The 26,951-nt window shown below is 35.3% G+C and overlaps 1 protein-coding gene across 1 annotated transcript in view; it reads left to right on the plus strand.

Moving 5' to 3' along the window:
• LOC111900133 (pentatricopeptide repeat-containing protein At3g42630-like) overlaps nucleotides 1–26,951 on the plus strand; it is a 48,176-nt gene that overhangs the window by 8,376 nt on the left and 12,849 nt on the right. Inside the window, exons 2-5 of the mRNA XM_023896004.1 lie at nucleotides 623–695; nucleotides 800–912; nucleotides 1,006–1,025; nucleotides 8,670–9,422. Of these exons, the coding sequence (XP_023751772.1) occupies nucleotides 623–695; nucleotides 800–912; nucleotides 1,006–1,025; nucleotides 8,670–9,422 (959 nt within the window). The remainder of the gene's footprint in view (nucleotides 1–622; nucleotides 696–799; nucleotides 913–1,005; nucleotides 1,026–8,669; nucleotides 9,423–26,951) is intronic.

Below are 26,951 nucleotides of genomic sequence, written 5' to 3' on the forward strand. Positions count from 1 at the left end.
ATCTTGAGTTGACGCCTCCGACAACAACAATAATGCACCCTCTCCAAAGATATCGATATTGAGGGTTTAATATTAATATTTATTGGATTCCCCACAAATTTGTTGACTAGGGAAGAGTTTAAAGCCAACATTTCAAAGATATTGGCATATTCGAGGTTCTTTACTTAACACAAGACATAGATAAGTGAGAAGGGAGAATATATAGTGGAAATGTGTATGTGGAAGGGGAAGATGAAAGATTAAAATCACGATCGACGACTGTTTTGTCTCAGAAAAAAAATTGAGTGAATCACGGGTGACCATGGTTGAGTAAATTCCAATTTCAGGTTTGCTTTTGTTCATTTCTATTGGGTTGGGTTTGTTATGCTTCCATCTTCTCTTGGATTTACTAGTTCTTAGGGGTATGTGTTTCCTTATGTAACTGATAAATTATTTTGTTTGGCTATTAGTAAAATCAATACTGTTTGACTTCTTATTATCTAAATCAATCGATGGTGATGAATTTTATTGAGACCAAAATTACAGAGTAATCTTTCTTATTGTCCGAGTAAATTAATAATGGATTTTTTTAATTTCATTATTGTCTTTTGTAATATTGAGACCAATATCCTATTTGTTCTAGTTCTTTTACATATTCTACATACAAACCCCAATAGCTCGCCAAATAAAGCGTTCTGGTTCGAAGAAGACAACAGGTTGTTTTTTTTGAGGTTTTTTCATCATTTCTATCTTTCCTCTTTCGCTTATCAAAACATGGGTTAAATATTGGTGTTTTGTTGTGGTTTTATCCTTCTTTTAGGTATGGAAGCTATCTCGGTTCTTTCTGTAACTCATCCTATTGAATCCAAATTAACTCGTTTGAGGACATTCTGCAGCCACAAGAACTCACATGGTAGAAGTTCAGCTCAAAAGGTAAACCATTTTATCATTACAACTGATGTAGTACACTAGTATGAGTGGTTGATTGATGTAACACTTCTTACTTTTCCTTATATTTCTATGCAGGGTAATCATAAAAATGTTGGGTTTTATGCATAAGAACAATCCTATGTGCTCATACAAACCCTAATGCTTGGATCTAGGTTTCTCTATTGTACATGCTTTGAATCCAAGACTAATAAACTTAGATCTAACATATTATGAACTGAATTAGGGTTTGGAGAATTACCTTTGATTGTTATATAGCAATAACAATCAATTCCTTGCTTGGATTGGCCTTAGAAAGCTTAGTGCCTCAAGTGTTGCACCTCTAATGGAGTCACAAACACCATATACAACTTGGATGAAGAGGAGAAGAAGAGAGGCTGCCGAAAAACGACTAGAAACCCTAGAGAATCAGTTGTCCACGTTTTTGGAGCCTAAGGGGTCCTTTATATACTTGTGTGGGCTGCTAGGGTTTCAGTCAAAACCCTAATGGACAGCTTAAACTCTAAGCAGCCCATGGAACCTTCTGGATAAGGCCATGGACGAAAATATAATGGGCTTCCATCATAATTTCGTTCACTCCTTGATCCTTTAGCATTCCTTAGCCCAATAACTCAATTATCCAATAATTGCAGTCCAGTCCCCTGAATTTAATTAATCTCTTTTAGCCACAAAATTAATTATCAATTAATTCTTGACTAATATTAATTAAACAATATGATTTCTCCTTTAATATATTATTCTCATAATATATTAATAAATCATATTTAAACCTTTTTCTCCTTAAATCATCCTACATATTGCTATGGTGAAGGCAACCCAAAAGGACCATGCTCATAATCGGGTCAAGTACATACCAAAATAGTTATGGACTTAGACACTAATCCAACAGTCTCCCACTTGGATAAGTCTAATAACTATTTTCAGTATGACTTCAGAACCTGATCAGCAATTGTAGCTTTCAAAAGCCGCTGTCAACTCTGATCTTATCAGATAGCGTGTCCTCTAGATAAGGGATTATATATTCCTCCATTCTCAAGATATCGTATAGACAAAAGGCATTAATTTCAATCATTCTCTCTATATTGTTTCCCGACTTCCGATTTATGACGACTGATAACAGACTACAATTGAACACATCAACTTAGTCCCGGCTTGGCCAAGTGCTTAGGTGTCATCACTAAATCATCGAGAGGCCCACAGATATCACTTTTATCCCACTTTGAGTAAAAGGAATGGATAAACTTCGACTCAAATGCTCGCTTGAATTTACTGATCGAATCACACACAACAATAAGTTTTATAACACCAAGTTACTAGTGCGTTTACTTATTATCAATGTGCAACCGACCAACAAATAACAACTCACACGTCTCGGTTTCAAGAATATACAATATTATCGTCTCACTAATCACTCGTGATAAAACCATGAAGTGATCCAAGTGAGCGTGGGTTTAATCCAATACTCTAATCTTATCAAAGCACTCATGAACTCTGCAACAAACTTGTGCTATGTCTAAACACTTCAGACAGTCTACAGACAGATTCATGACAGTCTTTATTCATACCTACTCCCAACGTATGACCGACTGTGGATGTTTGAATAACCTAGTTATTATGGAAGTCAAAACATGCTAATTGAAACATAACAATAATACTTAATCCTATATGGTCTCAAACTTGTGAGAGTAAATAAAACACTTCTATTTAACCACCATATTGATTACTCATTATTATCGTTTACTGTTTCAGAAAATCAACTTATTACTTAAATTACAACAACAACTGTCCCATGCATAAAGCATGCACACTATGTTTCCTATGGTCCTTACTTTGTGAAATAGATCAATTGAAAAACCTTTTCAATGATGCTCATTTCACAATTCCCAATCCTTATCATTAGTGTAAGAACACAAGGTTCTTTGCTACTATTAGAATATGCTAGATTCTAACATCTTATGCAACGATCCTTTCATAAAGTCATAGCACAAAAGTCACCAAGACTTGGCTAATAAAATTACAAAGTACTTTCTTAGAAATTGTTACAAGACAATTCCATAGACGTGAAGTCTCACATTCAAAGTACATTCCTTTGAACATCCTTCTTGCATAAAGTTTTCTAATCTAGACACAGAATCTCAATATCCAACTCCCAATATGGAAACATTTCCACATTTTCCATATGACAACTCATTCTTAATAGAATCTTATCTATTCATAATAATGTCGATATGATCCATCCAATACCATACTTCCAACTACTCACAAGCGACCAATCTTCAGCAAACTTTGGATCGTCCTTTGATAGTTGTTTAATAATTTTAGTCAAAATCCATTCTAGTCCTTTTTCCCTCTTAATGTGCTAGACATTTGAAAAATTTTAGAATGGTAAATATTATAGCATTTGCAATCGATCCTATACCCGAAGCGTATGGGACACGATGCATAATGTCTTACATAAAGATATGATACTTTACCAATCTTTTGCCATAATATTTTATGTGTCATGTTCTCACAATTCGAACTATGAAGAGGGATGCCGTAATCATAATCGAATTTTAAGAACACACAATGTATCCTTTGACTGAAAATGTTAAAATTTCTCAATCTAAGCTTTAGATTTTGAAATGAAGTATAATATTCTCTCCCTTAATTATAGCAAAACAACTCTTCAACCCATGCAACTTTGCAAATTGAATCTTTGTTTTTCTATAATTAATATTGCTAACTTGCAATACTCGCCATAATAATCATACAATCATAACACTTATGCTCCCACTATCATGATGATTATTATCATATAAGCATAACATTTATGCTCCCACTAGCTTTGACATGTATTCAGAAAACAAATGAACTTTCAGAAAACAATGCCTATTGAATTTCTGAAATTCATATTTCTAATACCAGATGCTTCGACAAGCCTTTATCTAAGCTTCTTAAACTTATACACCTTTGCCTTAGATAGCTCATATGTGTGCTTAAACAATTTAGAACTTATGTTACTAAGTTCCAAATGTTCAAACTAATTGCCAAATCTCACAATTCGAACTATGGAAAGGGATGTCGTAACCATAATTGAATTTGAGAATACAATTTTCACAATTGCTATCTTCTTAAGATCCCTCTTAGTGAAAGCATTTCCTCACAGTCATTTTCATGAAGGAGGGAATCTTATGACACTTTGATTTTACGGTGTATAAGTTCCTATCCATGTGAATTTGCCAAAACCAAAGTTTGTGACAAATTCAACCTCATATGGACTGAACTTTCTTAATCTTGATTTCTTTCCTTATGGTAACACGAGTGCCCACCATGTCTTCCAAGTAGTTTAGTAATTTGTCCTTACATATGAATGTACTTTCCATCGACTAAGGCTCTAGTATGCATTTAAATGAGAACTCAAAGAACTCACATACACAATTAACTCAATTGGAATGGCATAGAAACAAAATAATGTCAGCACGACAGGTTGTAAACCTCAAGTCGTGTGCTAGTGATGATCTATAAGGTTTATTCTTGATTTGTTCTTGAAACCCTTCAAGACCATTAAGACTCCCACTGACTCCTTGATATATAAGATTCTCTTGTCAAGAAACATTTCTTGACAAAGCAAATATTCAAAAGTTAGTGTAGTTCTTATCAAGACAAAACACTTCACATAATTGGTCCTAGTTGGTCTCTATCTTATCCAAGAAAGCACAACTTACCAATTTCAAATGTGCAAATAAGAAAACTTTTCCAAGTTCCACATTTGATGAGTGTTATAAACCTACTTATGACTTTTCACTCAATGTCACAATCTTGACTCTAAGACTTGATATTGGAACGAAGTATGATTGACTTCTTGATTTAACCATTTCTACAATTCTCGATTCCTCTTCTTAGACATGCAATTGCACTAAGACTCACTTAGAGGATCAATTGATACAAGGTTCTTAATCATTAAGACTTATCATAAAACACAATAAAAGGTACTCTCCCTTCTTCTTAGAATGGAGAAACTTTTATCTTTCTGCCTTCTTGATTCTTCTTATTCGTTCTGCTATTCATTGAAACCTTTTCAATCAACTCAGAATTACACTCAATCTTATAAGTATAATCATATTTACTAAACTTTAGTAAATCATGACAAATATCTTTGTCACTCTTGTGGTGGACTTGATCAATGCACAACCTTGTGTACTTGATCTCCTTGTCCTTCAATAGACACTTTGCCAAAGAATTAGTCTAAGTTTCCCAAATGTGAAAGTTTTTCATTCATCATACAATACACATTGCATGATTCCAAGTTTCTGTCCAATTGAAACTTGGGCGATGAGAAACTCTCCCTATTTGGTAAACTTTTGACATTTCCACAAATAACATAATTAAGAATCAAATCCATTGTTGCTAATAATAGAAACATCAAACATAAATTCTTTCATACATGCCATTGCAAGGATAAATAAATAAGATAAAGTCAAAATTCATTTTATTGTGGAAAAATTTGTCCTTACAATGCAATTCAATTGAAAAACTATGTTATTACATATTTCTTAACAATCTATTCTAACTCCAAGTAGTAGCTCAAGAATCCATTCTTCAAGTAATGCGATCGAAATCCATTTCTTCACGATTAGATTCAGCTCACTTCTTCCCTTAAGCTTCCTCGCTTTTCTTTGATCCTACAAAACATCAAAATGTAATCTTATTACATCATGTATTAAGAATCTAGAATAGGAACTTAAAAGAGTTAGATAATGGATTTTACCTGAAGTGGAGCCATACGTCTTGACTCTCCCATCTCTTAGATCTCTCAGGTAAATAGGGCAGCTTCGTCTCCAATGCCCCTTCTCTTGGTAATAAAAGCAAATGGACTCCTTTGGCACAGCACATCGGACAATCACAGACTTAGTTCTTTTTGCACTTCCAATGTTGCCAGTGTCCATTGAAGTTTGGGAGTTTGATTCATCAGACAAATTTTCTTGACCAGCACGCCAAATCATTGCTGATTCAGCAGCTATAAGCAAATAGGTGAGATCAATTAGGGTCACGTCGTGGTCCATCATATAGTACTTTCTAACAAACTCACTATATGATTCAGGAAGTGACTGAAGAACCCAGTCAACAGCCAACTCACTTGAAATCTCGACACCCAACATGTTTAACCTATCAATGTGTGACTTCATCTTTAAGGCGTGCGCACACACAGGTTTCCCATCTTCGTGTTTACTTGCCAAAAGGGTTTGAGTGAGCTTGAACTTTTCAAGACTTTGAACTTGTGGGTCAGGGAGAATAATTGGAGGAGGTGGAGGAAGTGAAGCATGAATCTCATTTCCTTGATCGTATCTCGGAACGTCATCTTCATTTGGAAAGCTTGTTCCAAAGGATTTGGCAAGACCATTGTAAGATGTAGACATCTACAAAACTGGAGAAAATTCAAGTTAAGTTGATTAGAACTCTTGATGCAACACCCAAATGAAACATCAAGCTAGGATCCAACACAATACTCTACAACCTAGAAGAGGGATGCCGTAATCTAGTTACAGAATATTTGAAGGTAGGTAAATGACGATTTACCAATTTCCACCATGAAAAACGAAAAGGAAGATTAAGTTTTAAATGAATTGACACTCCTAGATCTTTTGAGATTCATTGAACATTTCAATGGCATGTTTAATCTCGATTATGCCCTACTATTTGTGACTGGGATGCCGAGGATCACAAACAAGGTGTGAATAACCATACGAATCACGTAGTGCACCCAATGCTACAATCACCTAATCAATGTGCCGGTTAGCCACACACGCTCCATTGATCTATGACAAACATCGAGTCACCCTTCGCTACCAATGTCATCCCCAAATTAGTGTGTCGGTTAACCACACACGCTCCACTAACGTTTGACAAGGGTACGAAGTGTAATTCCATGGGTTAGCATACAATTTCACATTTTGCCTAAAGTAACTATGATTTGGGAATTTGAAAAAGTATTTAGTTACTTTGTACTTCATTATACTTATAATGGAAGGTTTTTGTCCTATCCTACCCGTTCGGCTAACGACCCTCCACTAGTCAAGAGTGCGGTGGGTAAGAGTGGATACCCATTCAATCGCCATTTTATAGGCAATTTCTTTAAACACCCATTATAGACCAGCTTCGTGAATGAGGCCTACTAACGGTAAGACTGACTGTTTACTCATACATATATAATATTAGACTTTTAATGTTATATATAGTATAGGGTGTATTTTACACTTTTAAAATACTAGGTGGTTTAATTTAGTAAAATTATACTTTTAATTAAATGTAAACCAAGACTTTATGGGTTTATTAAATCACTTTTAATTATACACTTTAATTAATTAATAAAACCATAAGGGTGTGATTTGAACTTTTCAAATTACTAGGGTTTTAGAATTTAACATTTCAAAATTAAACTTTTAGTCAAATTTTAAATTCCAAAACTTTGAGGGCAAGTTTTGAAACATTTCAAAACATTAGGGATCAAACAACAAATAATTCAAATTAAACAATTAATTTCATAATTATCTATTTTTTTGACCTAATCTTATTTTAGTCATCAGATAATTACCAAATAACTTTAAATAATCCATATTTATCACATAAACAACCAATATTTAAAAGATTTGAAATTATCTATTGTTTTGGCAAGGATAAACATATAATTAAGATAAAAATCGGATTTTAACTTCAAAAAACAAATTAGGCATCAAATCCAAGTCAAAACAACAGCCAAAACCCGAAAATCCCTCTGTCTGACCCCTGGACTCGCCGAGTCAGACAGACTCGCCGAGTTCATCCACTGACTCGCCGAGTCAGGTCGGGCAGAGGCCAAAAAACTCAATTTTCATCAAATAAAGTAGTTAAGCATCACATACAACTGAAACCAATCAAGGCTCTGATACCACTGTTGGGTTTTATGCATAAGAACAATCCTATGTGCTCATACAAACCCTAATGCTTGGATCTAGGTTTCTCTATTGTACATGCTTTGAATCCAAGACTAATAAACTTAGATCTAACATATTATGAACTGAATTAGGGTTTGGAGAATTACCTTTGATTGTTATATAGCAATAACAATCAATTCCTTGCTTGGATTGGCCTTAGAAAGCTTAGTGCCTCAAGTGCTGCACCTCTAATGGAGTCACAAACACCATATACAACTTGGATGAAGAGGAGAATAAGAGAGGCTGCCGAAAAACGACTAGAAACCCTAGAGAATCAGTTGTCCACGTTTTTGGAGCCTAAGGGGTCCTTTATATACTTGTGTGGGCTGCTAGGGTTTCAGTCAAAACCCTAATGGACAGCTTAAACTCTAAGCAGCCCATGGAACCTTCTGGATAAGGCCATGGACGAAAATATGATGGGCTTCCATCATAATTTCGTTCACCCCTTGATCCTTTAGCATTCCTTAGCCCAATAACTCAATTATCCAATAATTGCAGTCCAGTCCCCTGAATTTAATTAATCTCTTTTAGCCACAAAATTAATTATCAATTAATTCTTGACTAATATTAATTAAACAATATGATTTCTCCTTTAATATATTATTCTCATAATATATTAATAAATCATATTTAAACCTTTTTCTCCTTAAATCATCCTACATATTGCTATGGTGAAGGCAACCCAAAAGGACCATGCTCATAATCGGGTCAAGTACATACCAAAATAGTTATGGACTTAGACACTAATCCAACAAAAAACTATGCTTCTATTATTCCATGTTTAAACAGAAAGGGAAGACATGTCGATAAATTGCAAAATGAAGGTTTTGCTCCCGACAATTCTACCATGACAACTTTGATGTTATACAATGCAAATAACAGATTTTTCACACAGGCAGATTCCATATGGAATGAAATTATAAACAGTTCTTATAATCTTGATATTCAAAGAATTTTGGGCCTAATTGATGCCTACATTGAAGGGAGGCTTTTTGATGAAGTAATCCAAATTATACATCAAATTAGTCTCAGGCATCCTCAACTACAACACCAAGTTTATGAATACACCATATCTTGTTTTGGTAAGATAAGAGAGCTTGAGTTAATGGAGAATATATTAAAAGATATGGTCTCAAATGGTTTTCCTGTTGATTCTACTATGGGTAATGCTTATATCATGTATTATAGTCATTTTGATTCAATACCCATGATGGAAAACGCTTACAAACTTCTAAAAAGCTCAAGACTTTTGGTTGAAAAAGATGGGATTAGGGCAATTTCTCTTGCTTATATAAGGGACAAAAAGTTTCATACTTTGGGAAACTTCTTAAGGGACGTGGGTCTTGGTAGGAGAAATGCAGGGAATCTTCTTTGGAACTTATTGTTATTGTCGTATGCTGCAAATTTTAAAATGAAGAGTTTGCAGAGAGAGTTTTTAAATATGTTGGAAGCTGGATTCGAACTTGATTTCACTACTTTTAATATTCGAGTTGTAGCTTTCTCAAAGATGTCTTTGTTTTGGGATTTGCATTTAAGTCCAGGGCCCGCCCATGGGCCTGGGCATGCTGGGCGACCGCCTCGGGCCCCCAGACGCCAAAGAGCCCCGTATTTATACCTGTTATTGGGTTATATTAGTTGCAGCCCATATTTTTTAGGCCTATATTAATCACAACCCATATTTTTTTGGCCCAAAATGAACTCCTGCACGACTACGCCCAAATTGAAGAAACGGGAGTGTGACCTACCGTGTTTGAGTTTCTCGGTTCCAATTTTCAAGACTCAATTGAATCTTGGGCGGTTTGGCTTCTCTTCAGCTTCGCTAGTTCGCTTCCATGGAAAATCTAAACGACACACCATCTCTAACGGTTAGTTCTCGATTCTCCTTCTTCTATTTCTAGTTCAAGACTTCAAGTTAATCGGTTACCCTTCTCCAATCTCCTCCTCTTCTCTGAATTTTGATTTTCTAATTTGCCATCGCCGATTAGCTGATGATGGATTACATAATACTCATTCTCTATTTCTCTTCTATTTTCTGATTTGATTTTTCTGAAATAGCTAGTGGAGTGGTACTATGGTGGTTCTCTTTCTGATTTCTGAATCGTTCGGTGAATCCGTGAATGGTGATTTCGGATTTTGTATGAACTTTGAAGACTGAAGTACAGTACAACGCTTTGATCTGTGAGTCTAATTTTTTAATCTATGAACTATTTGTTTATTTTGTTAAGAGTATGCAATGGAAGGTGATTTAATTATTGATTTTGATTAAATAAACTTTTGTAATGCTGATTTTGTTATGAATGATTAATCAGATTTGAGATTTGAGATAATAAGATATGAAATAAATTTTCTGATTTCTTTATTTAACTATTTTTTTATGTTCGGATATAAGATTTGAGATTGCTCAAAGATTATTAACAGTTAAGCTAGTTATAGACTTACAGCCTACAACCTACATGTACTTTCTTTTCAAAAAAATTTAATCTATTTTATGTGATTTTTCTAAAATTGAAATTTCTCATATTTAAAGATTATTTTGTATTTTTAATCTTCAGATTTCTCATTGCTTTGGGAACAAAGGATTAAGGATATAATCTTATAAACAAGCAACAGAAAGTCAACTGCTGAGCAGCCACATTAGCCATCAGGTAGTCTATTTTCCCTTTATTTTGTTAAGTTGTTTTTTGTGAATCTGTGTGATTGTTTGTTATCAGTTATCTTGATTGTTATCTGTTAAAAATGCCTCCTAGAAAACATATGTCTGGAAGTGAAAAACGAAAAAAAAACAAAAAATTGAACAATTTAATGATTCTCAAAAAGGATCTATGAATAAGTTTGTAAAAAAATAAATTCTTCTAATGTAGAAGATAATGTTGCACATAAAAATGTTTTAGGTGAAGAAGATAATGTCATACACGAAAATGTTTCAAATGAAAATGTTGTTATTGACGATGAAATTATTAATAATGAATATGTTAATTTCTCTCATGAAAATGTTAATATTACAAATAAGAATGAAAATGAAAATGGCATGAATAATAACAATGAACAATTTATTCCACCTTTAGATATATATGATCCTAGTAATTGGAATAATCTTGATAATAACTTAAGAGATCTTTTGATTGAAAAAGGGCCAATAAGAGAAACAAATTTTGTTTATCATAAAGATAATCTGTCTAGACATTTTTCTTATGCTTCTTATACTAGAAAGTTAAGTAATGGTGAGACGAGTGATCGAAAATGGCTAATTTACTCAAAACAAGTTGATAGAGTGTTTTGTTTTTGTTGTAAATTGTTTAAACCTAATAATTATGTTACTAAAATTTCTTTAGCAAATGATGGATTTAATGATTGGAAACATCTATTTGATAGACTTAACGAACATGAAAATAGTTCTCGACATCTTTTTTGTATGGATTCTTGGGATGAAGTAAAAACAAGATTGGATAATAATAAAACAATTGATAAAGATTTACAAAATAAAATTTTAACTGAAAAAGAACGCTGGAGGTAAGTTTTAAAAAGAATAATTGTTGTCATAAAATATTTGGCAAAATACAATTTGGCTTTTCGAGGTTGTAATTAAAAACTTTTTCAAGAAGCTAATGGTAATTTTTTGGGAGCAATTCAAATGATGGTAGGAATTTGATGTTATAATGCAAGAGCATGTTAGACACATAGAAAATCATGAAACTCATCTTCATTATTTAAGGCACAAAATTCAAAATGAAATCATTTCTATTTTAGCTAATAAATTTAGAAACTCTATAATTAATATTATAAAAGAATCAAAATATTTTTGTGTTATCCTTGATTGTACCCCCGATGTTAGCCATCAAGAACAAATTACTCTAGTTATTCGATGTGTGAACATGTCTAATAATAAAATAAAAGTTGAATAATTTTTTATAGAATTTTTGAAAGTAGAAAACACATCAGGTTTAGGACTTTTTAATGAGTTATTAAATCATATGGTCTTAATATTGATGATGTAAGAGGACAAGGTTATGATAATGGTTCTAACATGAAAGGAAAACACCAAGGGGTTCAAAAACGATTACTTGAAATTAATCCGAAAGCATTGTTTATGCCATGTGCTTGTCATAGTCTTAACCTCACATTTAGTGATATGGCTCATTCTTGTGCTAAATCTATTTCTTTTTTTTGGAGTTTTGCAACACATTTTTGTATTATTTTCGGGTTCAACTAAAAGATGGTCAATATTACTTGATAAAGTCTCTAACTTAACGATAAAATATTTATCTAATACTCGTTGGGAGAGTTGAATAAAAAGTGTCAAAGCCATTAGTTTTCAAGCTCCTCATATAAGGGATGCCTTGGTAGAATTATGTTCATCATGTGATGATGCAAAGTCTAAAAGTGAAGCTGAAAGTTTAGTTCATGCTATTGAAAGTTATCAATTTTTACTTGGTATGGTAATTTGGTATGATATTTTATTTGCTATTAATAAAGCTAGTAAAAAAATGCAAACCAAAACTTTGTGTATTGATGCCACAATTGATCTATTAAAAAATATGATGACATGTTTTAAAAATTATAGAAATGAAGCTTATGAACTTAGTATAGATAATGCTAAGGCCATTGCATCGGATATGGATGTTGAACCTATATTCCTAAAAAAACGACAAATTATTAGAACAAAACAATTTGATGAAACTAATTGTGAAAGTATTTTACTATCACCAGAAGAATCATTTAGAATCAAGTATTTTATATATATTGTTGATGTGACAATTGCGGCATTAGAGAGTAGATTTGAGCAATTAACAAACTTTGAAAATATTTTTGGATTTTTATATGATTCAAAAAGGTTAAAGTCATTGGATGAAATTGAACTTAAAACAAGTTGTACTAATTTTGTAAATAATTTTACTCATAATGACTTATGCGTAGCACCTGGTTCTTGGTACGTATTTCTTTTTATTTTTATCTAAGTGTTTTGCATTTTTGGCCTTGGACTCGGGAAGTTGAAAGACCAACTCGTCGAGTAGAAGCGGGACGGGGCGTGGGATTTAAGTGATGGACTCGGTGAGTCGAGTCCCGGACTCGACGTGTAGGCCCTGGCTAGACAACAACGCTAATATGCGGGTTTGCACCCTATTTAATCATCTCTTTTAGCCACCACTCATCCCTATTGCTTCTAGGAACCCCCCCCCCCCCATAGCAAACCCTAAGCGTTTTGGTGCAAGATCTAAAGCTTTTGAGTGATTTTTGTGGTTTTTGACCTCAAGGAAGAAGGAAGAGCATAGAAGGATCAAGAGGGGACTGAAGGATTCGAGTTTGGTTCATCATTTGTAGCCTTTGCAAGGTATAAAGTCTGTACCTTGCTTGCTTGTTTGTTAGATCCCTTTTGGGGAAGATTTAGGGCTTTTTAAGCCATATGAGGTAACCAACCATGATTGCAAACATGGTTGGGGATCAAGAAGTTGGATCTAAGTCTTGGGAGGGGTCACTAGGCAGATTTGGGTTGCTTTTGCACTCAAGGAGGGCTTCATGCAACATTAGATCCATTTTAGAGCCTTTTTTGCTCAAAAGTCCCATGCATGCATGTAAATTTCGTAACTTTACGTGCTAGATCGAGCTTAAGGTCTTAGACCTATCATTTGGACAAGTGTTGAACATCAGAAATCGAGGATTCAGGCTATGGATGTTACCGAATCGGTGAGTCCGACCTTGGGACTCGACGAGTCCGAAGCATAAAGTCCCATATCTGTTAAGGGTCAAAAGAACTCAGTTGGGGGTTAGAAGGGTTGTAGCAGGTCATAAGGAGTGACCCAACACATTGGACTTAGCTTTAGACCTGGAGTTCATGGGACTCGACGAGTGCTAGAACAGACTCGACGAGTCTAAGGCAATCTCCTTATGATTGGGGATGAACTCGACGAGTTGTTCTTACAACTCGATGAGTCAAGGACAGGACTTGTTCATCAGATGAAGGTGAAATCGACGGGGCGAGTCGGATGAAGGTTCATTCGATGTTCATATAGAAGAGGAACTTGTCGAGCCATCTCCAAACTCGTCGAGTCGAGTCGTGCATAAGGACGTGTAAAGGGATAGGGACTCAACGAGTTGACGTCCCAACTCGGCGAGTTGGGTCAACTTGAAGTTGACTTTGACTTGGACTTGATTGGGGGTGAAATAGTCACTTTACCCTAAGAATAGATATTAGTTTCTGACTGAGTATTTTGTGGGGATTATAGCCGGAGGATTTCCGGAGTAGCAGCAGACAGAGATTTCCCACACGGATTATCAACAACTACTTGTTCGAGTTGAGTTACCTTCCAGTAGCGGTGGGTCTACGGCCACAATGCCGGCCCCCCAGTAGGGGTTGTATGTTAGATGATTGTCTTTGTGATATCATCTAGGTTTGCTACTACCTGATATGTTATATGCTGGCATGATATGTTATATGTGATAGTAGTAGAGTTCGGTTGTTAGGACCGAAGGGTAGGTCAGGACCTCATATATGTCTGACAGTATGTTATGATATGTTTATATGCTGGCATAATATGTTATATGTGATAGGGGTGGTAGGAGGGGAGTAGTCCCCAAGTTCGGTTGTTAGGACCGAAGGGCAGTTCGGATACCCCAGATATGTCTGATAGTATGTTATGTTATGATATATGTGATAATAGCAGTAGGGGTGGAATAGTCCCCGAGGGTCGGTTGTTAGGACCAACGGGTAGGTCAACACCCCAGAATGGCTTGACATGGGTAGGTCAGCACCACAGAATGGCTTGACACGGGTAGGACGGCACCCTAGAATGGCCGCTCGGGTAGGTCGTCACCCCAGAATGGTCGTACGGGTAGGTCAGGCACCCCATAATTGTCCGACAGTATATATGCTATGTGATTGTATGGTATGTGGTACGATGGTGGAACTCACTAAGCTTCGTGCTTACAGTTTACAGTTTTGGTTTCAGGTACCTCTTCAGCGAAGGGGAAGGAGCTGGCGCGGTAGCGACACATCATACACACACTAGAGTTTTCTTGGGATTGTACTCTGACATTATTCTTACTTTTGTGAACTGTTTTAGACATTAGTTGTGGTTTTTATGAAAAGTTATGATTAGCTGATCTTTTCCTATAAATGTTTTTACAAGTCGATTAATTAAAAATGAAATTTTTGGACTTGAAAATTGGGACGTTACAAGTTGGTATCAGAACCCTTGTTTGAGGGATTCGGACACACCTTCGGGGGTGTCTGGACTCAAATCGGGGGATTAAAAGATTTTTACAAGCAAAATGGTTTCCTAAAAACTAAGATAAAAGGGTTTTGAGAAATAACAAAGTGTGTGATGTGCGCTACCGGCCGAGCTCAAGTAAGTATTCCCCAAAGTACCCATACAAGTTTATATTATGTTTATCAGTTTCAGTAGAACAACATGCTAGAATATGACTAAGGGTCTAGGAATGATGCCTTATGTGCCTGCTTTATGTGCTTTAGCTTATGAGAATTGCATGCCAGTATTGAGTAGACAGTAATAGGATAGCCTGTTTAGGTTATGCCTGGTAGTATGAGCTCAGCATTGTATGCTAGTACAGTTTCTCACTATGAGAACAAAATTGATTGAGTAGTTTTTCTGTGTCTGAATGTTGCTTGCTTTGTGCTTTGTGGGAATCTTAATGATGGGAGTTAGCCATTAGGTGAATACCTCACGTCACATGTGATTAGGGTGGGATAATCTCAGAGTGCTGGATTTGGCCCTATTGCGCAGCTCTTGTTTGAGTCTAACCGTTGTAGGGACGAGTCTTTTACTCGAAGAATTATCCGAGCGTCATTACATGTGATGTTATTCAGGTAATGGCTAATTGGCATTACAAGAAGCCTTCAACAGTTGAGGACCGGTTTGGGTGGAGTCAGAGATTTTCCCTTGGGTAAGCCTAGGATGAGAATAGCAGAGATTAGCAGTAGTAAAAGGGACTTGGTGGAGTCAAGGCAGTCCTTTAGGAAGGTACGGATAGATATGGAAGGTAGTATGGGCCCGTATTACTGAAAGCAGAGGATTCGTACCCGAATTGAGGAAGGCTGAGGCAAGACCGGGGAAATTGTAGTGGATGAGATCCCTCTCGATGTATCAGTATCACTAACGGTTGTCTCTGTTGGGTTTTAGTATACTACAACATCCTATGGTGCACATACAACCCTAAATACATTGGATCTATCTTTTCACTAATTATACATGCAAATGGTTTCCAAGGTATTAATCTTACAACTATCATGCATTTAACATAAAAATATAATATACTAGTTAGCATGATATAACTTTTGATGGAGCTTGAAGTCTTGGTGTATTTGGCCTTAAAGAGCTTATCCCTAATAGTGTGGAAGCCTCAAATGAAGTCACAACACATCATGGACAAAGGTAGGACTTGAAAGAGAATTCCATCCACCAAAAACCTCCATATTTCTCTAAGAAGATACAAGTGTACACGTTTTGGTCATGAAGTAGCACATTTATATGTTGGATTCCAAGAGTCATGGGTATAACCCAAATCCATACCCATGGGTGTTATGATCCATGGTCCATGTGTCCCAACTCTTTATGTATCCATACATAAACTTGGTCCAACATGGATCATAAGCCCAACATATATAAATATAACTAATTACCATAATTAGTCCCCATAGATTTAATTAGTATCTTTTGATCACTAAATTAATTCCAAATTAATTCTTGATCAATACTAATTAAAAAATATGATTTCATATTAATATATTATAACTTATAATATATTAATAAACCATAAATAACCTTTTCTCAAAAGTCCATCCTAACAAATTGTCCTGATGATATGCAACCCAAATAGACCATGCTACTCTCGGGTCGAATATATACCAATAATAGTTATGGGCTTAGACACCTAATCCAATAGTCTCCCACTTGGATAAGTCTAAAACTATTATTCAAGTATTACTCCAAGATCCAGACTAGCAATCGTAGCTCTTAAAAGCCACTGTCGAACTTTGAACAAATCAGTGACATGTCCATTAGATAAGGGATCATATATTCCTCCATTCTAGATATCATATGGGCTGAGACATGGATTATAATCATTCTCTCAGTCCATTTGTTGTTTCCTGATTTCCGATTTATGACGACTGACTAATTGAACAAATCAAATCAGTCCAGGCCCGACCGAGCACTTACGTTTGTCATCACCAAATCATCGAGGGGCCCACAAATATCTCTTTTATCCCTCCAAGGGTAAAAGGAATGGATAAACTTCGACTCATATGCTTGTTCTATTACTTGTTGAATCATAACAAAGACACGTTTTATAACATCGAGTTACCAAATGTGTTTTCATGCAATCAATGTATAACCAACTCATAGGCAACAAGTCATATCTTTAGGTTTGAAGAATATAAGATATTATCGTCTCATGATCACTCGTGATAAAATACATGAAGTGATTCAAATGAGTGTGGGTTGAATCCAATAGTCGAATCCCTATTCCAGGAGTACTCATGAATGTTGTAGTAACTCTTACTATGTCCACTACCTTGGACATCTACAAACCCGATTCATGAAAGTCTTGCCTTAATACCTACTTCCAACGTATTATCGATTGTTGATGATTTGAATAACTTAGTCATTCGGAAAGGATAACCTAGTTATTCTGGAAGTCAAAACATGCAAAGTGAAACACAAGAATAATACTAATCCTCTATGGTCCCAAGCACCTTTGAGAGTAAATAGAACACCTTTTATTTAAACACCATATTGATTACTCATTATTCGTTGTATAATGTTTCAAATAATCAACTTGATACTTGAATTAAAACAATAGTTGTCCCATGCTCCAAACATGTAAACTATGTTTTCTAAACACTAGTCATGCCATACACCAAGTATGCACACCATGTTTATCTATGATCTTTGCTTTGTGAAATAGATCAATTGAACATGATTCCAATGATGCTTATTTCACAATCCCAAATCTTTATCGTAAATATAAGAATTCCAAATTCCTAACATTTAACAAAATCTGTTAGATTCTAAACTTATATGCATTGATCCTCTCGTAATGACTATGCACAAAGTCACAAAGACTTGTCAACAGACATTACAGAGCATTCCAATGGAGATCAATTCCATGGAAACGAAGTCTCAAATTCAAAGTACATTACTTTGAACATGCTTCTTGCATTAAGCTTTCTAATCTTACACAGATTTGAAAGAACAACTTCAACCTATGGAAACCTTTCCAGATTCCCATTTTGACTATCACTTCTGAACAAGAGTTACCTCTTTTCAGAATATGTCAATATGGTTCTTCCAAAATTAACACTTATACTTCCAACTTTCCATGAGCAACCAATCTTTGGTAAACCTTAGATTGTCCTCGACAATTGTTTAATCATTTTAGTCATATCAAATTCTAGACTTTTCCCCTCTTAATGCTCTAAGCATTTGGAAAATTTAGAAAGGATGAATATTACAACACATGCAATCGATCCTATATCGGAATAATATGGGACACGATTCATGATGTCTCACATACTAGACCAATCTTTTGCTATATATTTTTTTATTTTCCATGTTTTCAAAATTTGACTGTGAAGGGGGATGCCATAATCATAATCGAATTTTGAAAACGCAATATATATAGAATTTCCTTAAGTCGAACCATTTCAACATAAAATTCATATATATATACTTGACTAAACATGATTAAAATCTCACTATCTAAGATGATTTGAAATTAAGTATAATTCCCTCTCCCTTGATTATAGCAAAACAACTTTTCAATCCCTGCATCTTCACGAATTGAAACTTTTGTTTTCTATAATTAACATAGCTAACTTGCAATATTAAACATAATTATCATGCTCCCACTAACATGATGATTATTAGCATAACACTTATGCTCCCACTAGCTTTGACATGTACTTAGAAAACAGTTGGACTTCTAGAAATCAATACTTTATTGACTCTCTTACCAAACTTCAGATTTATGATACTAGATGCTTTGATAAAACTTTATCAAAATCATACACCTCTCCTTAGATAGCTCACATGTGTGTCTAAAGAATTTTATAGAACTATGAAAAGGGATACCGTAATCATAGTCTCAATTGTTTAGACCTTTGTCATTTCTCACAAGTCTATGTTAGTGTGTCGGTTACCCACACACGCTCCACTAACGACTTTGAGAATGCAAATGTCACAATTACTATCTACTAAAAATCTACTTAGTGAAAGTGTTTCCTCACCATCATTTTCATGAATCGGAGAGAAACCTTATGACACTTATATTGTATGATGTATGAGTTCCTATCCATATGAATTTGTCAAAACCATAATCATAAGACAAGGTTAGTGACAAATCTAAGCTCATATGGACTGAACTTGTGCAGTCTTAACTTATTGCCACCTGGCAGCCCAAGGGCCTGCCATTGCTTCCAAGTAGTTATCCAATCAATTAAGAACTCTCAGAACTCCTATGCAAAGCCAACTTTAACTGGAGTGGGCACAAAATTGTCAGCACGATAGGTTATAAACCTCAAGTTGTGTGCTAGTGAAGAATTATAGGTTTTATCCTTGATTAGTTCTTGAAACTTTCAAGACCTTTAAGACTCCCACTATCCTCTTGTCATATAAGACTTTCTTATCAAGAAATATTCCTTAACAAAATAAATATTCAAGGGATAGTGCGGATTCTTATCAAGACTAACACTTCACGTAATTGGCCTAAGTTGGTCTATGTTTTATCCAAAACATCACAACTTACCAATTTCAAATATACAAGAGTAGAAAACATTTTACTCTTACATTTGACTAGTGTTAATAAACCTTTTTTAAGATGTGTCACCCAAGTTACAATCTTGGAGTATGACTCTAACACTTTGTTTATGGAACGAAGTATGACTCATCTTCTTGATTTAACCATTCCAACAATTCATGACTCCTCTTCTTAGCCATAAGAATGCACTAAGATGTCCTTAGAGGATCAATTGTGATATGGTATCTTAATCATTAAGATGATCATAAAACATGATACTAAAGTACTCTCTCATCTTTTTAGATTTGAGAAACTTTTATCGTTCTGCCTAATTTGATTCTTCATATTTACCAAACTTTAGTAAATCATGACGAATAGTCTTTGTGGTGGACCTGATCAGCGCACACCCAAGTGTACCCAATCCCTTTGTCCTTCACTTGACTCATATATTCATGTGACCAAGGACTTAGTCTTAATTTTCCAAAGCTGATAATTCTCATTCATCATATTATACAACTTGCATGATTCCAAGTTTCGGTCCAATTGAAACTTGGGTGATGAGAATCTTTCCTTATTTGGTAAATTTAGACACTACCACAAATGAAAGAATCAAATCCACTTACCAGTATTGTTGTCAATGGAATCATATAAGCAACACTTTTTCACAAATGTCATTGAAAGGATATTTTAAAATAAATAAAATCAAAACCCTTTTCTTTTATTTTAAAACTTTACGGAAAAATTTATCCTTACAATCCATATGAAAACCTTGTTGTTATCTATTCTTAAGCAATCTGTCACAACTCTTAAGTAACATCTCAAAATTCTGATCACCAAACCATGCGATTGAAATCCATTTTCACAATCAGAATCAGCATATACTTTCTTTAAGCTTCCTCTCTTTTCTTTGACTCTTAAAGCATCAACATGTGACCCAGTCACATCATGTAATAAGAATCTCGGAATAGGAACTTAATAGAGTTAGATAGTGGATTTTACCCGAAGTAGAGTCAAACCTTTTTGACTTTACCATCCTTATGATCTTTCAGGTAAATAGGCAGCTTTGCAACCAATGCCCCTTCCTTTGGCAACAGAAACATATGGACTCTTTGGGAATGGTACACGAGTCTATCTCATACTTAGCCTTTCTCTTTACCATTTGGTCAACCGAGTTGACTATGGCTGATCCCTTTCCATTGGGAAGAGAAAGCTTTTCTAGATTTCCAATGTTACCATTGTCAATATCCATGAAGGTTTGGGAAGTCGATCTTCCATTCAAATTTACTTCACCAGTGCTCAAAATCATTGCTGACTCAGCAACACCAAGCAAATAGTTAAGATCATTAAGGGTCATGTCATGGTCTATCACATAGTAGTCCCAAACGAACTCACTATGTGACTTAGAAAGTGATTGAACATCCAACTTTCTCAAGACTTTGACACCCAACTCTCCCGGATTGTCAATATGTGACTTCATCTCCAAGATGTGATCACACATAGATCTTGCTTGCGAATAGGGCTTGAGTGACCTTGAACTTGTGGGTTAGGGAGAATACTTGGAGGGGGTGGAGGAAGTGAAATTCCAAGAGATTTGGGTAGATTATAGATGTCTAAACTAGACATCTAAAATGGGAGATATTCAAGTTAGTTGATTTTTAAGTCCTTAATATAACACCTAATATGAAATATTAAGGCTAGGACCCAACACAATATTTTATAACTTGGAAGAGGGATGTCGTAATCCAAGCTATAAGATATTTAAAGGTAGGCGAATGACGATTCACCAATTTCCACCATGAAAAACGAAATAATTTTATTAGGTTTTTCTTGGATTTGAAATTCCTAGATCTTTTGAGATTCATTGAACTTTTCAATGGCATGTTTCAATCTCGATTGTGCCCTCTCAAATTTTGTGACTAGGATGCTGAGGATCACAAAACAAGGTGTCAATAACCATGCAAATTCACTTGGTACCCTTAATATTATCACCTAATCGATGTGCCGGTTACCCACACACGCTCCACCGATCTATGACAAACATTAAGTCACCCTTTGTTATCCTTACTAGTCTAAGTTAGTGTGTCGGTTACCCACACACGCTCCACCAACAACTTGGTAAGGTACAAAGTGTGAATTTCATCGGTTAGCACCAAATTCACATTTTCTTAAGTAACTAAGATTGGGAATTTAATAAGTGTTTAGTTACTTAGTATTTATCATTATACTTTTAATGAAGGGAGAATTATAGTCCTGTCAAACCCGTTCGGCTAACAACCCTCCACCAGTCAAGGAAGCGGTGGGTGAGAGTGGACACCCATTAAACTGCCATTTTATAGGCAGTAACCTTATACCCCCTTATAGATTGGCTTCGTGAATGAGGCCTACTAACGGTAAGACTAACTTTGTTCTTATACATACATATAAGTATTAACTATTAATATTATAATAGTATAAGGGTTGAATTTTAACTTTTAAAACTCTAAGGGCTAACTTGTAACTAAAGTATTCATGGGGGGAAACTTTACAAATTCCAAAACTTGAGGACAAGTTTTGAAACTTTTCAAAACCCTTGGATTTTCATAACTTATGAGTTTAATTAAGGTCTTAAAAAAACATTAATGAAGAGACTCTTGAACATCCATAACTTGAGGACAAGTTATGGAGTTCATAAAACTATTTATGACAAAAAGACTCTTCATTTTGTAACCTATGGCAATTTTATGAGTTTTTAAAATTCATAAATGTGACTTTTCAAGTAACTTGAGGACAAGTTACAAAAACACATATTATTACCAACTTCTAGATTAATTTGGATTGAAAACAACTATCTCATAATTTTTTCTATTAATCTAAACAAACTCATAAACATGAACATTCATAATCAAAAATTTTCAAGCATCATATAAACATGTATAAAACTTGAAACTTTGATTATTATCCTTTATTTGGATGAGAATAAACATTAACATAGTATAAAAAAAACAAATTTTATGAACAAAAACACTTTGTGGTAGTGATTCTAATCCAAAACAGGCCAAAAAAACTTGAAGATATGTTGTCAGGGGGTCCAACTCGTCGAGTGCATGAACCAACTCGACGAGTTGGATGAATTTGTTCATGGACTCGTCGAGTCCCTCACTGGACTCGTCGAATCTGTTGTTCAGACAGTAAAAAATTCGTTTTTTTCCAGAAACTTGCATCAAGTATAATTGAAAACAACCCATGACTCTGATACCACTGTTGGGTTTTAGTATACTACAACATCCTATGGTGCACATACAACCCTAAATACATTGGATCTATTTTTTCACTAATTATACATGCAAATGGTTTCCAATGTATTAATCTTACAACTAGCATGCATTTAACATAAAAATATAATATACTAGTTAGCACGACATACCTTTTGATGGAGCTTGAAGTCTTGGTGTATTTGGCCTTAAAGAGCTTAGCCCCAATAGCCTGGAAGCCTCAAATGAAGTCACAACACATCATGGACAAAGGTAGGACTTGAGAGAGAATTCCATGCACCAAAAACCTCCATATTTCTCTAAGAAGATACAAGTGTACACGTTTTGGTCATGAAGTAGCACATTTATATCTTGGATTCCAAGAGTCATGGGTATAACCCAAATCCATACCAATGGGTGTTATGATACATGGTCCATGTGGCCCAACTCTTTATGTATCCATACATAAACTTGGTCCAACATGGATCATAAGCCCAACACATATAAATATAACTAATGACCATAATTAGTCCCCATAGATTTAATTAGTATCTTTTGATCACTAAATTAATTCCAAATTAATTCTTAATCAATACTAATTAAAACATATGATTTCATATTAATATATTATAACTTATTATATATTAATAAACCATAAATAACTTTCTCTCAAAAGTCCTTCCTAACAAATTGTCCTGATGATATGTGTGACATCCCCATTTTCACGGCCAGAAAAGACCAATTTTGTTTATGCTTTGTTTAAAAATCAGAGTAACATTTTAAATAAAGGTGTTGCAGAAATTGTCCCAAAACAAAATATGATAAAGAATTATCAAAAGCATTTCCATAGAAATGTATTTCATTAAAAAGACTCGGGATGTCATGTTCGATACAGATCATAAGCATAAACAATACAACATAGGCCTTACTACATTATTTTGTATTTACAGGCCTAAAATCCTTTAATCCCTCATCCCAAGACATCACATCTATGCTTATACGCCACTACCTGTAATACAAGAAACCGAGTGGGTCAGGCTTGGGAGCCTGGTGAGTACATAGGGTTTTCAACCCACAATAAATAAGTTTATTAGATTTATCAAACCAAACAAACCCGATTATCCATTCCCGTTATCCTTACTTTACGTTCCTAAAACATCTAACACAAGGGACCTTGTCTAACGACTATCATTGGGATGGACACTACTGCTAAGGGGATTCCTTAGCAATAAATGTCCTTAAGGCAACCATGTGGGGGATGGAGTACACCTGGCGAGCACACAGTTCAAATAAACACCTACAGGTTGCGAGCCTACTAGTGTTCCACTGGACTAACTAGAATAGTCCGTGGTCGTCATCTATACTTCGCTAGATGACTGGATCATCAATAACATCTATAACGAGGCCTCTCATTATTTTATTTTATCACACAACAACTATTACATCTACCCATGTTCTACCCAACACATTTTGTAGATATAAAATACATATACAGTTTAAATCATTTAAAACGTGTATAAAATTGTTCATCCAGCATAGATAGCAAGTATACAAATAATATGCACACACAACACGTAATTTATATAACTACTTCATATCAATGTGTAAGCTGAAAGTAACTCTGCACTCACCTGAAAGGTGGTGACTCAGCACTCGGACAGCGCTTCGATACTCTCAAAACAATTTTCCTTCGATAAAACCTAGTATCAATACCACTAGGGTTTAGTCTAACGATAACCGCGACAAATTAATAGTCTGACTATTATTACTATTATATAAGTGTTAAATAACACTCAATATAACTCATAATAATAGCCCAAATAATTATTTTAAGGACCTAATAACATTACTATAATTATTAGAAAGCTATATTAAAAGTTTCATAAGCGTAGCTCACTTACAGAGGATTTTAAAGAAAACCGGGCTTTGCTCGGAGCAACGTTTCCAAAACCGAAAGACCCTTTTTTTCGGGACTCCGGGAGCCTCGGGGCTTCCTTAGGGTGCTAGGGGATCACCTAGGCTTAGGGGAGGGTTAAAACCCTTAGAGAGAGAAAGTAATTTAGAGAGAGAAAGAAAACGGTGTGAAAAATCCAGAGACCCTCGCAGGTATTTATAGGGGGCGAAGCCTCTCGGAACGCTGGGCGTATCGAGGGTACGCTGGGCGTACACCTCAGATAAGGATGCCAGCCGAAGCCAGCTGTCTCGCACCATCGGATGGATCAAACCGGAGCTACGCGTGGCGTATGCGAGGGCAACGTGGCGTGATCCGAAGCGACTCCTGAACCAACATCGGATGGCCCAGATGCTGCCACGTCATCAAGTTCTTATCAGACTTCGTAATTTCGACTACAAACTTTTAAAATTCATATATTTCGCATACGAGCTCCATTTTTGATGTTCTTTATATCCACGCAAAGGCAGGAGCGTACTCTACAACTTTCGTTTAGACTCTGTCGGCTAATTTTGAATTTATTTTAAAAGTTACATTATTAACAGGCCGGGACAGGATTGGTCCGTTAAATTCTCATAACTTCTTCATCCGACGTCCGTTTTCGCCTATCTTTTTCTCGTTACGCTACTCTTAACGAGATCTTCGATTCTCGTTTAGGTCGTGTCGGCTAAAAACCGCTTGATCTATTATTCGAATTTCGGGCTGTACACTGCTAATCCGAAACTTCGAAAAATCATAACTTCCTCATACGAAGTCAGATTTGGGCGTTCTTTTTATGGACGCTCTCGGTTTAATGTATTCTATGAATTTCGTTTAGATCGCTAAGGCTAAATCTCGCTATCATAAATTCACTATTTACGCTTCCCGGTATCGTGTCGGTTCCGTCGCGAAACTTCGACGGGTCATAACTTCTTCGTTATAACTAGGGATGAGCTTTGGAACCGGACCGGTTTGGAACCAGAACCGGTTTTCCTATATTATAAGAACCGGGAACCGGACCGCCGGTTCTAGCGCCGGTTCCGGTTCCGGTCCCGGTTTTTCGGTTATTTTTCAAAATAGAACCGGTTGAAATACTATAGATTATATGTTATCTTCTAGAACTTGTAAATGATTCAATATTTAACCAAATTATGACTTTTTACATTCTAAATTGAAGTACAAACACTAAATTACATGATGAAAAAAGAATCAAGTAATTCCGACTTCATATGAGTGAGTTATGCGCATTTTAAAAGCGGGGACAGATTCCAAAAAAATAAAAAATGTCGAAACAGAAAAAACGCAGCATTGATATGTTGTCTTCTGGGGTCTATACCTGATTCAATATCTAACCAAAATATGTATTTTTATAGTCTAAAATGAACTACAAACACCAAATTACGTGCTGAAAAAAAATTTATATAATTTCGACGTCATATGAATGAGTTATACACATTTAAAAAATGGAACATATTCAAAAAAACAAAAAAATAATGCTGAAATAAAAAAAACGCAACATCGATATGCTTTCTTTCGGGGCATGTGTCTAATTCCATATCTAACAAAAACATATGTTTGTACCGTCAAAAATGAATTACAAACTCCAAATTACATGTTGGAAAAAAAAATCAAATAATTTCGACTTCATATGAGCGAGTTATACGCATTTTAAAAAATGAAAAAAAAATGTCAAACCGGTTCCGGTTTTTAGAACCGAGACCGATTTTCATAAAAATGGAGAACCGGTAACCGGACCTATTGCCAATTCCGGTTCCGGTTCCGGTCTGGTTCCGGTTCGGTTCCGGTCCGGTTCCGATTCCGGTTCCGGCGGTTCTAATGCTCATCCCTAATTATAACTCGGATTTTGGCGTTCTTTATATCCCCGGAATCCTTGTTTCGACCACTAAAATTTTATGTAAAGATATCGACCTTATCTCACACTTTAATTTTGACGCTTATTTTTATCTTTTATTAATTATATCTTTATAATTAAGTAATAAGCAGACAAATACACATAATTCACATAGAATTCAAATATTTCATCTTTATTACTTAAAAAGAGTTACAATAGTTGACCTAGACTATTATATTGTCTAAAAATGCTTAGCCCTGAAACCCGGGTGTTACAATTCCCCCCTCCCCTTAGGATGATTCTGTCCC

Source organism: Lactuca sativa, chromosome 8 (assembly GCF_002870075.4).
Source record: "Lactuca sativa cultivar Salinas chromosome 8, Lsat_Salinas_v11, whole genome shotgun sequence".
NCBI lineage: Eukaryota > Viridiplantae > Streptophyta > Magnoliopsida > Asterales > Asteraceae > Lactuca > Lactuca sativa.